This window comes from Caenorhabditis briggsae (genome assembly GCF_000004555.2).
Source record: "Caenorhabditis briggsae complete genome, chrIII, whole genome shotgun sequence".
Classification (NCBI taxonomy): domain Eukaryota; kingdom Metazoa; phylum Nematoda; class Chromadorea; order Rhabditida; family Rhabditidae; genus Caenorhabditis; species Caenorhabditis briggsae.
In genome coordinates, this window is record NC_013490.2 from 1,297,868 (window position 1) to 1,311,213 (window position 13,346).

General features: G+C 37.5%; 1 protein-coding gene across 1 annotated transcript in view; it reads right to left on the reverse strand.

Moving 5' to 3' along the window:
• Cbr-daf-2 overlaps window positions 1-13,080 on the reverse strand; it is a gene marked incomplete at both ends in the record, with an annotated part of 27,200 nt that extends 14,120 nt beyond the window's left edge. The window contains 13 exons of the mRNA XM_045243384.1: window positions 325-570; window positions 1,604-1,822; window positions 2,162-2,335; window positions 3,243-3,508; window positions 4,194-4,364; window positions 5,080-5,248; window positions 5,399-5,507; window positions 6,640-6,822; window positions 7,276-7,412; window positions 7,579-7,698; window positions 8,077-8,238; window positions 11,199-11,254; window positions 12,996-13,080. Coding sequence (XP_045095781.1) covers window positions 325-570; window positions 1,604-1,822; window positions 2,162-2,335; window positions 3,243-3,508; window positions 4,194-4,364; window positions 5,080-5,248; window positions 5,399-5,507; window positions 6,640-6,822; window positions 7,276-7,412; window positions 7,579-7,698; window positions 8,077-8,238; window positions 11,199-11,254; window positions 12,996-13,080 — 2,097 coding nt within the window. The remainder of the gene's footprint in view (window positions 1-324; window positions 571-1,603; window positions 1,823-2,161; window positions 2,336-3,242; window positions 3,509-4,193; window positions 4,365-5,079; window positions 5,249-5,398; window positions 5,508-6,639; window positions 6,823-7,275; window positions 7,413-7,578; window positions 7,699-8,076; window positions 8,239-11,198; window positions 11,255-12,995) is intronic.
• Between the last annotated feature and the right edge of the window lie 266 nt (window positions 13,081-13,346).

Below are 13,346 nucleotides of genomic sequence, written 5' to 3' on the forward strand. Positions count from 1 at the left end.
TTTCAGATTTTTCTGAAAATCTGAAATTTGAGCCTTAGAAGGTTCTAGAATAGTCTAAAAATGGTCGACACACAAATCAAAAGAAGTTGCCACCGAGTGGAATCGAACCCGGATCATCAGATTGCCGGCGAAAATCCCACTGCGCCATCTGGACATTTTTTTGTAAAATCGCTTAAAAATGCTTAAAAATCGATTTTTCGGCGGTTCAAAGTAGTTTTATCTCAGTTTCGGCGGTTTTTTGAGTTGAAAATAGTGATTTTCAAGCCAAAAACTGCGATTTTTCCCCTGAGATTCCGGAATTTTCCGCTCCAAAATCACTCTTACCTTATAGAACAGTTCGTATCCCAAAAATTTGCGAAAATCACTATCCGTCAAATCCAATTGTGCCCAACTGAAATGAATCGAATCGTCACTGACAGCGCCCAGTTTGACCGTAATCAGCGAGGTGGCACAGATCGCCTTATCACCGTTCGAGTTGGGCGATTGGTCATCATCATGGGTTTTATTGATTCCGAGCATTTTTGTGAGATCGGTGATCAGCTCGAAGCACAGCATTCGATTGTTGTGGAACTGCAAAAACAGTGGAATTTGGGGAGGAAGATGGGTCTAAAATCATCTTTTACAGCCAAAAATAGGATGAAAATACTGAAATATCGAGACTTTTTGACATCCCAAAAAGCTTTAAAAGTGTCTAAAACTTCTAAAAACGCTAAAAATCACTTTTAAACCGTCGAAAAAACAAAATTTCAGCGATTTTTAAGCGAATTTTCAAAAAATGACCAAATGGCTTAGTGGGATTTTGGCTAGCAATCTGAGGGTCGGGGTTCGATTCCACTCGGTGGCAAACTTTTTTGATTTTTGTGTAGACCATTTCTAGACTATTTTAGAGCCCTCTAGAGCTGGAATTTCGGAATTTTCGAAAATCTGAAAGTTTCAGAAAAAATTTTTTGGCTTAAATTCCAAATTTGAGTTCTAGGGTGTTTTAGAATAGCTTAAAAATGGTCCACACAAAAATCAAAAAAGTCTGCCACCGAGAGGAATCGAACCCGGGTCGTCAGATCGGGCTGAAAATCCCACTGCGCCATTCGTGTAATTTTTTGAAAAATCGCTCAAAAATCGATTTTTCGGCCATTTTTCCCGCTTTTTCTTATGAGAATATGCATTTAAAGCTATTTTTGACCGTTGTATGCTGTTTGGCGCTGAAATCAGAAAAAAATTAATATCAATTTTTTTGAAAGTTTTCAAAATTTCAGATTTTTCGAAAATCTCGAGTTTTGACATCCTGAACATTCTAGAATAGTTTAAAACTGATTCTCACAAAAATCAAAAACGTTTGCCACCGAGTGGAATAGAACCAGCAACCTCAGATTGCCGGCGATAATCCCACTGAGCCACCTGTGCAATTTTTGTAAAAAACGCTAAAAATCGTATTTTTCAGCGGTTCAAAGTGATTTTTAGCGTTTTCAGGCATTTTTGACACTATTCTCATTGTTTGGAGCGTCGAAAACCGTCATTTTTTGCTCTTTTCTAGGCCAAAATCATATGAGGCGTTTCTAGCTCAATTTTTACCAATTTTTTTCCTCTAAAAAGCTGAAAAACTCACCTGAACAGTGGCATTCTTGTTGCCAAACACAATTTCTCGATTATCCTCAAAAAGCGATCGCATATTGTCATTTTCGACCACTGAAATCGCGAATTTGTTCAAGAATAGCGTGTCGCCTCGAATCAGTTTCAGCCTTTTGAACATTGCCAGTGATAAGAGGGGTGGTGATCGCATGATGTGCAGATACTCCGTGATTGTGTGGATATTCGCAAAGACTTCCTGGAAATCATGAAAATAGTCTAAAAATGGCTGAAACAGTCCAAAATTGGTCCAAATTGGCTGAAAATAAACTGAAAACCGTGAAAATTAGCTTTCAAATCGCTGAAAATGTCCTTGAAACCCTTAAAATCGACACTCCCTGAGAGCCAAAAGCATTCTGCACGCGGCCGGTCGATTTCCGTGCTTGAGCTGTTTTGTACTCCTCGTGGACAAGTGAGCGTGCGAAATTTGAATTTTTGGGTTTCAAATAGCGCCTAGATTATTTTTCTGGATTTTTGGACCATTTTCAAGCCATTTAGGACCATTTTCTGCCAGTTTTGGTCCATTTCAAGCCCTTACCTTCAACTCAGCGGCCATTCCCGACTCCTGTTTGCCACGAATCTCAATCGTCAGATTTCCCTTGATGATGTTGCATCGTCGAAGAGCCAACGCCTTGGGAAATGTGTCGATTTTGTGGTCAATGGTGCAGGTGATCTCACACGGTCCATCGCATTTCTTACAGAACCGTATATCCTGGAAATTGAAAGAAAAATTAGATTTCAAAACACTTAAACAGCTTAATTAGTGTCAAAAATAGCTTGAAATGCATATTTCCACAGAAAAAAAACGCAAAAAATGGGCGAAAAATCGATTTTTAAGCGATTTTCCTAAAAAATGCACGAATGGCTCAGTGGGGTTTTCGCCGGCAATCTCAACACCCGGGTTCGATTCCACTTGGTGGCAATCTCTTTTGATTTTTGTTTTGAGCATTTTTAGATTATTCTATAGTATTCTAGAGCTCAAGTTTTGGGAATTTTGAAAAATCTGGAAATTTCAGAAAAAAAAAATTTTTCTGAAAATTTCCAAAATTCTAAAATTAGAGCTCTAGGATGTTCTAGAATAGTTTAAAAATGATCCACACAAAAAACAAAAAAGATTGCCACCGAGTGGAATCGAACCCGGGTGTTGAGATTGCTAGCGAAAACCCCACTGAGCCACACCGTGCATTTTTAGGAAAAACGCTCAAAAACACTGGAAACGTCGATTTTCAAAGAAGTTTTCTGTTGGATTTAGTATTTGTAGCAAGATTCCAGCAATTTTCAACAAAAAACCGAGAAAAATCTAAAAATTTTTTTTTTTGAAAAACTTCAAAATTTGGATTTTTGCTGAAAACTCAAAATTAGAGCTCTAGGATGTTCTAGAATAGTCTAAAAATGATTCTCACGAAAATCTAAAAAGTTTGCCACCGAGTGGAATCGAACCCCGACCCTCAGATTGCTAGCCAAAATCCCACTGAGCCATTTGGTCATTTTTTGAAAATTCGCTTAAAAATCGTATTTTTCAGCGTTTTAGAGTAATTTTTCGAGTTTTGAGCTATTTTTGGGGTCAAAAACAGCATTTTTCTAGTCAATTTCACCGATTTTTCATCAATTTACCGTACCTTCTTATTAATCTCCCAACCCTCGGGACACTTGTCGGAACACAGGCCATCCGTCGCTTTGATATGTTGAAAGATGTTCTTCTGTTTCGGATTCAGTGCCAGACACTCGGCCTTCGTGACACACCGTCGTCCCATCAGCACGTACATGTTCTTGGGGCATTTGGCAACACATTTTCCGTTATAGTGTAGATGACGGCATGCCGAGCATTGCGTGTCGTCGTTCGGAGCATCACAGCCACCCAGACATTGCTCATGACATCGTTCTCCTGGAAATTAACGATTTTAAGAAAAAAGTCCAAAAGAAATTTTTTTTCCAAAAATTTTTTTGTCTGAAATTTTCAGATTTTTCTGAAATCTCAAAATGTCAGCTCTAGAGAAGTCTGAAATTGTCTAAAAATGATCTTCACAGAAATCAAAAGAGTTTGACACCGAGTGGAATCGAACCCGGGTGTTCAGATTGGTAGCGAAAATTCCACTGCGCCATCTGTGCATTTTTCGGAAAAATCTTCAAAAATGCAGGAAAATTCGATTTTCAAAGGAATTTATCATCATATTTGGTGTTTTCAACTAATTTCTAGCAATTTTCAACAAAAAATGGCAAAAATTGAAAAAAAATTTTTTTTGAAATTTTCAGATTTTTCTGAAAATCCAAAATTTCAGCTCTAGAGTACTCTAGAATAGTCTAAAAATGGTCTACACAAAAATCAAAAGAAATTGGAATCGAACCCGGGTGTTGAGATTGGTAGCGAAAATGGTGGAAAAATCCACTGAGCCATTCGGTCATTTTTTGTAAAATCGCTTAAAATTCGTTTTTTTCGGCGGGTACAAAGTGATTTTTATCGTTTTTAACACTAATTTTGCTGTTTAGAGGCTGAAAATCGGAGTTTTGATGTCAGAAATTGTATTTTTGCAACTTTAACCGCTCAAAATTCGCTGAAACCCCTGCTGTACCTTCTGGCGAACATCCGGGACCCATCGTTCCGTTATCAAACCGTTCGTAGGGACATTTCCGACGGCACGCCGTGTCACTCCAACAACTTTGCACTTGTTTACCTTCGGGCGTCATGTACTCACGACACCGATCCTTGTAGTTTGGTTCCGTGTCGCATGTTTTGGGGCATACTGTAATTTGTTTTTTTTTAAAGGCACAGAGGCTTGAAAACTTTTTTATGAAAGAAAATATGCCAAAAAAATGTTTTCCATGCATTTTTCATAAAAATGTTTGAATTTGACTGTGAATCTAGCGAGTTTCGCTATGAAAATCGTTATTTTCGACACTGAAGGCAGTTGAAAATCCAAAAAACCATTCAAAACCCGCTGAAAAATGCATTTTTTGCCATTTTTGGGTGATTTTACATAAAATGCACAGATGGCTCAGTGGGATTTTCGCTGAGAATCTGACGACCCGGGTTCGATTCCTCTCGGTGTCAATTTTTTTTTATTTTTGTGTAGACCAGTTTTAGACTATTCCAGATTTCTCTAGAGCTCGAATTTTCAGAATTTCAAAAAAAAAATTTTTTTTTCAAAAAAATTTTTTTCTGAAAATTTTAGATTTTTCTGAAAATCATGAAATTAGAGCTCTACGATGTTCTAGAATAGTCTAAAAATGGTCTACACAAAAATCAAAAAAGTTTGCCACCGAGTGGAAACGAACCCGGGCCGTCAGATTGGTAGCCGAAAATCCCACTGAGCCACTTTGTCAAAATCGCCAAAAATCGCCAAAAATCGTATTTTTCAGCGGTTCAAAGTGCTTTTTAGCCATTCTTTAGCCAATTTTTAGGTCTAAAAACCAATTTTTAGGTCTAAATGTTTGAAGGCCCAAAAAGTGTCCACAAACCTTTTCCAGTCTCCGTCACCGACCACTCGGCGGCGTCGTCGACGACGACGTCGTTGATCGGAGACTGAATCAGACTCTTCCAATCGATCGAGGTGACGTGGCAACAGTACTTGTTGTCCTGCACCCGGATGCCACCGTTTCGAACCACACTCAACTTGGGTAGATTGATCTGGAAGCAGCAATTTTGGATTTTGTACTCCTCGTGGACAAGTGGGAGGCGCGAAATTTGAATTTTCGGGCCATTTTCCATGATTTATGACCCATTTTAGCCTATTTTCGGCCGATTTTCCCGTTTTTTCAGCTGATTGCTCATGCTTACCGCTTCCAACTGATGATTCCTATAGATTATGAGTGCAAAGTGTTGTACGAGCGTTTGTCCACCGATCACACGAAGCTGCGGGAACATTTTGCCGAGATCAACGAGTCCTCTGAAATTATCGATTTTATGGCGATTTCGGGGCTGCTTTTGGACGAAAAAATCGCAAAAATTCTGGATTTTTAGCTAATTTTAAGCCAAAATTGCTCGTTTTTGGCTCATTTTGGCTGAAAAAAGGCAAAAAATCGAGTTTCTTAATTTTATATTTTTTAATAAATAACGTTTTTAGAGATTGAAACTTGAAAAAAAACTTGAAAAAAATTTTTGCGTAAATTTTTTGTCTGAAATTTTCAGATTTTTCTGAAATTTCAAAATTTGAGCGATAAAAATGTTCTAAAATAGTTTAACAATGGTCTACACAAAAAACAAAAAGGTTTTCCGCCGAGTGGAATCGAACCCGTACCCTCAGATTGCCGGCGAAAACCCCACTGAGCCACACCGTGCATTTTTAGGAAAAACGCTCAAAAACACTGGAAACGTCGATTTTCAAGGGAGTTTTCTCTTGGATTTAGTATTTGTAGAAAAATTCCAGCAATTTTCAACAAAAAACCAAAAAAAAATCTTTTAAAAAAATTTTTTTTGAAAAATTTCTAAATTTGGATTTTTGCTGAAAACTCAAAATTCGAGCTCTAGAACATCCTAGAATAGTCTAAAAGTGGTCCACACAAAAATCTAAAAAGTTTGCCACCGAGTGGAATCGAACCCCGACCTTCAGATTGCTAGCCAAAATCCCACTGAGCCATTTGGTCATTTTTCAGAAAATGTCTCAAAAATCGCTAAAAATTTGGTTTTTCCGGCGGTTTCAAATGATATTTGACGCATTTTCAGATATTTTCGAGCCATTGTTAGGGTCAAAAATTTCCAAAGAAAAAACAATTTTTTTGGAAATTTTTTCCCCAAAATCTGAAATTTCAATTTTCAGACGTTTCCAGAACATTCTATAGCCTGGAAATGGCTCAAAACAAAAGCAAAAAGATATTGACCCCAGCGGGGATCGAACCTGGGTGTTGAGATTCGTGGCGAAAATCCCACTGAGCCACTTTTCACAATTTTTTGAAAAACGCTTTAAAATCGACTTTTGGGTGGTTTTTCTTGAATTTTTGTGTTTTTTAGGTCAAAATTGCTCATTTTTGGCCGTTTTTTAAACCATTTTTGCTCAAAAAATCTTTAAAAACTCGACTAACTTGGTCTCAAAAACCAGAAAAGTGCCAGTGACTTCTCGCAAATTGGGAAAAATCGGATAATCCGATTGTTCCAAATTTTTCATCTCTCTGGGGTCATTGCTGTGTCCCCCGCCATAGATGAATGATAGTGATAGTGAGCCTTCGATTACTGTACAATTGATCATATGGTTGACTGGTGGCCAGCTGAAAAAAAAAGATAGGTAGATAGTTACAGTAATCCGTTTTGTGACAAAAATAGACGGAAAATGACCATTTTTGGGCTGAAAATCGTTATTTTTCGCTGAAAATAGCCAAATTTTAGGCTAATAAAATAGCTAAATTTAGGCTGAAAATAGCCGATTTTTGAGTGAAAATGAGCAAGTTTCAGCTTAAATTGCAGTTTTTTAGCCCGAAAATGGTCAATTTCAGGCTGAAAATAGTCATTTTTCACTCCAAAATGTTGAAATTATGGCTGAAAATGACGGATTTCAGCTTGAAATGTTCAAATTTCCACTTTTTTTATTCGATTTTGAGCCATTTTAAGCCATTTTCAGTCAATTTCAGCTATTTTAAACCGATTTTCAGCCGATTTTCAGCCGATTTTAGGCCGTTTACGGTCAATTTTCAGTCATTTTCAGCCAAAATTCCAGCACTCACGACGCATTATTCGAACGATCATAGAAATAGTTGATCTGGTCCTTATCACCAATCAGTGATGGCCGAGTCTTGATGCCCCACGGCTTGTTTCGGATATCGATTGGCGGGCAGCGGATCTCTCGAATCGATGAGCATGGCTGCAAAATTTCCGCTTTTTTTGGAAAAAAGGGTTTTCGGTCAAAATGGATCATTTTAAGCCAGAAAAACCCGCGATTTTTGGCTTTTCATGGCCTAGAAAACCTTGAAATTGGGCCAAAAATCAATTTTCTAGGCCATTTCGCCCCCAAAAAAACCCATTTTTACCTGAAAAATGGCACATAAGCTGAGCAATAGGAAGATAATTGAAGCGGTTCGACGACACAACGATGATAATGATGTTGTTGGTGCTGATGATGACGTGGAACATTCAGAAGACGTCGAAATCTGAAAAAAAAAGGAGTTTAGGGTTAATTTAAGCGATTTTAGGGCAATTTTCAGTCACTTTTATGCTGTTTTAAGCTATTTTAATCCTAATTTATGCCATTTTTATGCTATTTTAAGCCAATTTAGGCTATTTAAAATTGATTTTATGCTATTTCCAGTTATTTTTTCAGACTATTTTCAGCCATGTTTATGCTATTTTCCCCGATTTTTAGCCATTTTCAGCCATTTTTATGCTATTTCTTGATATTTTTAGCTAATTTTCAGCATTTTGAAGGTTATCTTAAGCTATTTTCAGTCATTTTTATGCTATTTCAAGCTATTTTAATCCTATTTTAAGCCATTGTTATGCTATTTTTAGTCATTTTCAGCCCCCCTTACCATAGTTCTACGTCGCGTTCTGTGACTACTGCTGTCTCGTCGACGTCGCATTTTGTGGATTCTGAATTCCGAAACGTCGTCAACGTTGTCTTCGTTGTTGATGACGTGACTGTAGTAGCGATACTGAATGATATCGACGTCGTTAGAGGAGGTGATTGTGCTGAAAATCGAATTTTGATGATTTTGAGATTTTTAGGGGTATTTTCAGCAAAATTTCAGCAAAATTTCAGCCAAAAGTTTCAGCTAGTTTTCCGTGAAATTTCAGAGAATTTTCAGCCTAATTTTCGTGAAAATTGAGCGGATTTTTAGACAAAAATTCAGCCTACTTTTCAGCCTAATCTACAAAATTTTCAGTCAAAATTTCAGCGAATTTACGCAATTTTTAGAGAATTTATAGGCAAAATTTAAAGGGAGCATTTTCAGCTAAATTTTAAGCCAATTTTAAGCCAAAACTTCCGAGAATTTTCAGACAAATTTTAGAGAGAATCTTTAGCCAAACTTTGTGCCAACTAGCTTAATTTTCAGCTTAATTTTTAGCTTAATTTTCAGCCTAATCTCTAGACGAATTTCAAGTCGAGTTTCAGACAAATTTTTTTTTTACAAAATTTTCAGTCAAAATTTCAGCCCAATTCCCGCCTAATTTTCAGTGAATTCTCAGCGAATTTTAGGAAGCATTTTCAGCCAAAAATTTCAGCCGAATTTTAAGCAAAATTTTCAGTCAAAATTTCAGCCGAATTTTCCGCCTAACTTTCAGAGAAATTTCAGAGATTTTTTTGGGCCAAAAATTCCGCGCTAATTTTAAGCTAAATTTTAAACCTTAAGTTTTCCAGACAAATTCTCCGAGAATTTTGCAGCTAAATTCTTTTCTGATTTTCAGCCAGCCCCAAATTTTCAGCGAATTTCAAAGGGAGCATTTTCGTTATTTTCAGGTCAATTTTCAGCAAAATTTTTAGTAATTAAATGGAAAAAAAATGGCCTGGCATTATTAAAAATCAACTTGAAAATCATAAAACAGAAAGAGAGAGAGAGAGAGAGAGAGAGAGAGAGAGAGAGAGAGAGAGAGACGCAGAGAAAAGGCTCAAAAGCGCGAAAACAACAAGAACGCATACACACAACAACACAGGAGCCGCCTTGACGTCTTCAGGCAAAGGTGACGGCGTCCAGGCGCCGCCACCGGTGTGTTTATGTGAGGAATGACGGGTGAAAAGGAAAACTAGAAGAAGAAGAAGAAGACCAGCTAGCGAGCAGTAAGGGGAGAGGGGGGAATTAGAAATGAAACAGGAGCAAGAGAAGGACCCGAGAAGTCCGGAAAGTCCGAAAACTACCGTAATCTAGCCTAGCTAGTAACTAGGTACGTTAGCTAGGTAGCTGCGTAGCTACCGTATCTAGCATCCTTTGAAGCTAGTAAACAATCTAGTGCTAGGCCTTCTAGACGCATATGCCAGTGTTGGTACTACCGTAACCAAGCCTAGCTTCCTAGCTACCGTATCCAACTGCTCTCTAACAAGCTCTAGACATCTCCAAGGATCCTCTAGAACTTTCTAGATCTTCACCAGCTGGTAGCGGTATTCCTATTCCAGCTGTTGCTCGCCCATCCATAAACAGAGAAACTAAATCTTCATAGGCTGGAAATTTCTAGTCATATCAAATGTGTGAGAGAGCTACTCTCCTTGCTCCTAATCTCCTCAATATCAGCCAACCAACATCAATAGAAGAGAAGCCTATCAAAAAAAAAATGAAGGGCGAGATGTGGGAAATGAGAAAACAACCAAAGTTAATCCTTGAGAAATTCCGTTTTTCAGCGAAGAATCGATCAATAACCTTTTAAAGAAAATCCTTCTTCTGAAAAGGAGGGATACATATCAGGTGTGTATGTGTGCCAGGGGTGGTGTCCGTCAAAATTGAATCAAATTTCCGGTAGGACACTTTTCGGATAAATATATATGAAATCTGATGTCATTCGGAAGCCTAGGCTGTTTCAAGAAGAGCCTATGGATCCAGGAATCTAAGGATCTAAGAGTCTAAGAATCCAGGAATCCAGGATTCTAGCGTCTTCAGATTCAAATGGAAAAATGAACTTGGGGGGAATCTCACAGAGCTTATCCTTCTGAAGGCGACCGTGTAGCTCAGCCTCTGGAGCCAACTTTAAAGGTCATTGGGAGTACCACAACCTTCAAAGCTCTATAGAATCCGCAAAACAACGGGCAAGCAGGTAGGAGTACCTATCCAGTAAGATCCTCTGGCTTCAGGTTCTTGGTCATAACCTATAGACTTTAACTTATTGGCTTCAGGCTCTAGGCTCTAGGTTCTAGGCACTAAGCTCTTGGCTTCAAGCTTCAAGCTTCAACCTCTAATAGTAAGCTCTGAGGGTCCCAGGGCCCTCTGGTTCCTGGCTCTGGTCTCTTAGAACTCTAGAATCCAGGTTTCTCTGCTAATAAGTCAGAAAAACGGGGGGAAAAAAGGAGGCGCAAATCTCCTTTTTCTTCGGAACATAAAATAAATTATTATGCTCTCTTCTCTATCCTCTGTGTCACATACACATACATATTCCAAAGAGTTTATAGAGAGAGAGAAAAATCTGAAAAATAGAAGAGAGCCAGGAAAAAGGAATGATGATGATGCTCATCACATTAATCCTCCTTGTCAGCAGCTCCTGCGATGGCAAATTGAGAGAGAGAAATAGTGTGGAATATCGAGAGAGAGAGTGGTTAGACATAGATTCGTTCAAAAACAGATTAACTTAATCACCAGAAAATTTTATCGAAAAAAATAATGGATCCAAAACTACAAATTAGCTTCGTTTCTGGCTGAAAATCGTCATTTTAAGCTCAAAAATCACTTTAAATTGCTCGAAAAATCCAAAAAAAAAAAATTTTATAATAACATTCATCAGATTCTGTATGTATGTAGCGCACCTTATCACCCATTCAAAGTTAACCGATCAAGCTGAAGCCTGGACAGATAGATCAGAATTGTGTCTTAGTTGATGCCCGAACTTTTGGTTTTTCGAAATTTTGATTTTGAACTCTTCTGGAGACGTTCCTTGGTTTCACCTGTCAGTAAAGGGTGGATGGTGGATAGCCCCGAAGGGGCCTAAACCGACTGGTATGCAATACTTACCAATTTCTTCTCGATGATTCTTCCAGATGTGATGAAGACGTGGATGGGAGGAGGGAATCTGAAACACTTTGACGTGTCCATTTTTAGCCATTTTAGCCTAATTTAGACCCATTTTGGACCCAATTAATTTTAGTCCATTTTTAAACGATTCACTCAGATTCGATTTTAGACTATTATTGAACAATTTCCAGCCAATTATTTTCTCATTATTATTTTTTTTTTTTCGAATTTCTAAGATTCTGATTGACGTCAACAATGAGAAGAAGAAGAAGAAGAAGAAGAAGCCCTTTTACTTCTTTTCAACCCCCAGAGGTGAGCAAAAAAGGAGAAGAAGAAGAAGAAGAAGAGGGGCATTAGGCTAATCAACATGTATCTAGAACATGTACATATCCTTTTTCTATGATTTTGAATTTAAAAAAATGTTTGAAGAGCAAAAGGAAAAAAGGGCACAAACTACAATCGGGAAAAATTTGGCTGAAAATGGTGTCCATTGGATTTGATCGAAAAGCTACAGTAATCCAACAAACGATTTGCTCATTCTTCCATAATCGCCTGCTACAACAATCTTGTTTGCCTATATGTCACCGTGCTTCCAATCCTACAGTAATCCTAAAGTAGAACCAGAACCACCTAAAACAACCAAAATAACCACTTCAAAACTACAGTAATCCATGAGTTAACTAACCTACAGTAGTCCTACAGTAGTTCTACAGTAACCCGGAAAACTTCTAAACGCGCTAAACTCCTCAAAAATAGAATAAAAATGAAAGAAAAACGATTTTCAGTCCCAAATGGATTAGTCCAAAATATATATATGTACTTTTGACTTAAAAGTGCAACTATACAAAGAAAAAAAAAAAAGAAATGAGCAATCAGGCAACCAAAAAAAAATCTAAATTTGGAATATTCTGGAATTTCCTCTTTTTTATCAGGGGATTATAGGAAAAAATACGAAGATTAGGGCCATAAATCTGTCAGGGATTACTGTAGTTTGACAAGGACGATTACTGTAGTTATAGGGAATGTTGATAACTAGAGCTTTAGAAGGATTACTGTAGTTATAGAGTACTGCTAGGATGATTTTACTGTAGGTCAAGAGGGATGAGCACTAGGGTTACTGTAGTTCTTAAAATACTGTAGGTGAAGAAAGATGAGCAATCTATAGATTACTATCGGGGATTACTGTAGTTATAGAGTACTGTGAGGATGAGCAATGGAGATTACAGTAGCTCTATGAGGAGTACTCTAGCTATAGAGTACTGATAGAATGAGCAATCGGATTACTGTAGATGAAGAGCGATAAGAAATATTTGGATTAATGTAGCTTTAGAGTACTGTTAGTATGAGCAACGTTTGGGTTACTGTAGTTTTACGGGTACTGTAGCTATGGGAATGGTTACAGTACTACACATCAAAATGAGCAATCTATGGATTACTGTATGTAGCTTCTCGGGCGATTACTGTAGTTTGGGATTTTTCACCATTTTCCGGTGACATTTTGATCGTGGCCTAACTTTTTCAGGCATGTCCTAGAAATCCAAATTTGCTCCAAAACTAGTCCCCCGGGGTCAGAATTTTATGAAAATCTTGATTTTGATAGTTTAAAATGCTGAAAATGAGTTTTAGTCGCTGTAAAACGACTTTTTTTGAGTGTTGGCCTAGAAATCCAAATAGCTCCAAAATTAGTCCCCCCTGAGGTCAGAATTTTATGGAAAATTCATTTTTCGCTTTGAAAACTAGCCTAGAATAATTTTTAATGCTCAAAATTTCGATTTTTTTTCAAAAGAAAATATTCTCACCTTCCACGTCATCTGAATCTGATGACGACGTCGTCGCTCCAGAATCCTTCAGAATTGTTTTGTGACGTCGTCTTGATCTGACCATATATTTGTTGCTTCCTGTCATCGTCGTATCATTTATTGAGCAATGCTTTTTTTATTGATTTCCTGGGGGGAAAATTCAGAATTCCAAAATTCAGAATTTCGTTTCAGATGACGTCAGATTTCTGCAAAAACAAAAAAAAAATTAAAATATGGAAATGTTTTTAATCCGATTAGATTTTTAGAGACAAAAATGTGAGAAAAATGGAAAAAAATCGACAAAAAACGGGAGAAAAAGAGAGATTTTTCGAGGTGGCCTAACTTTTGCGA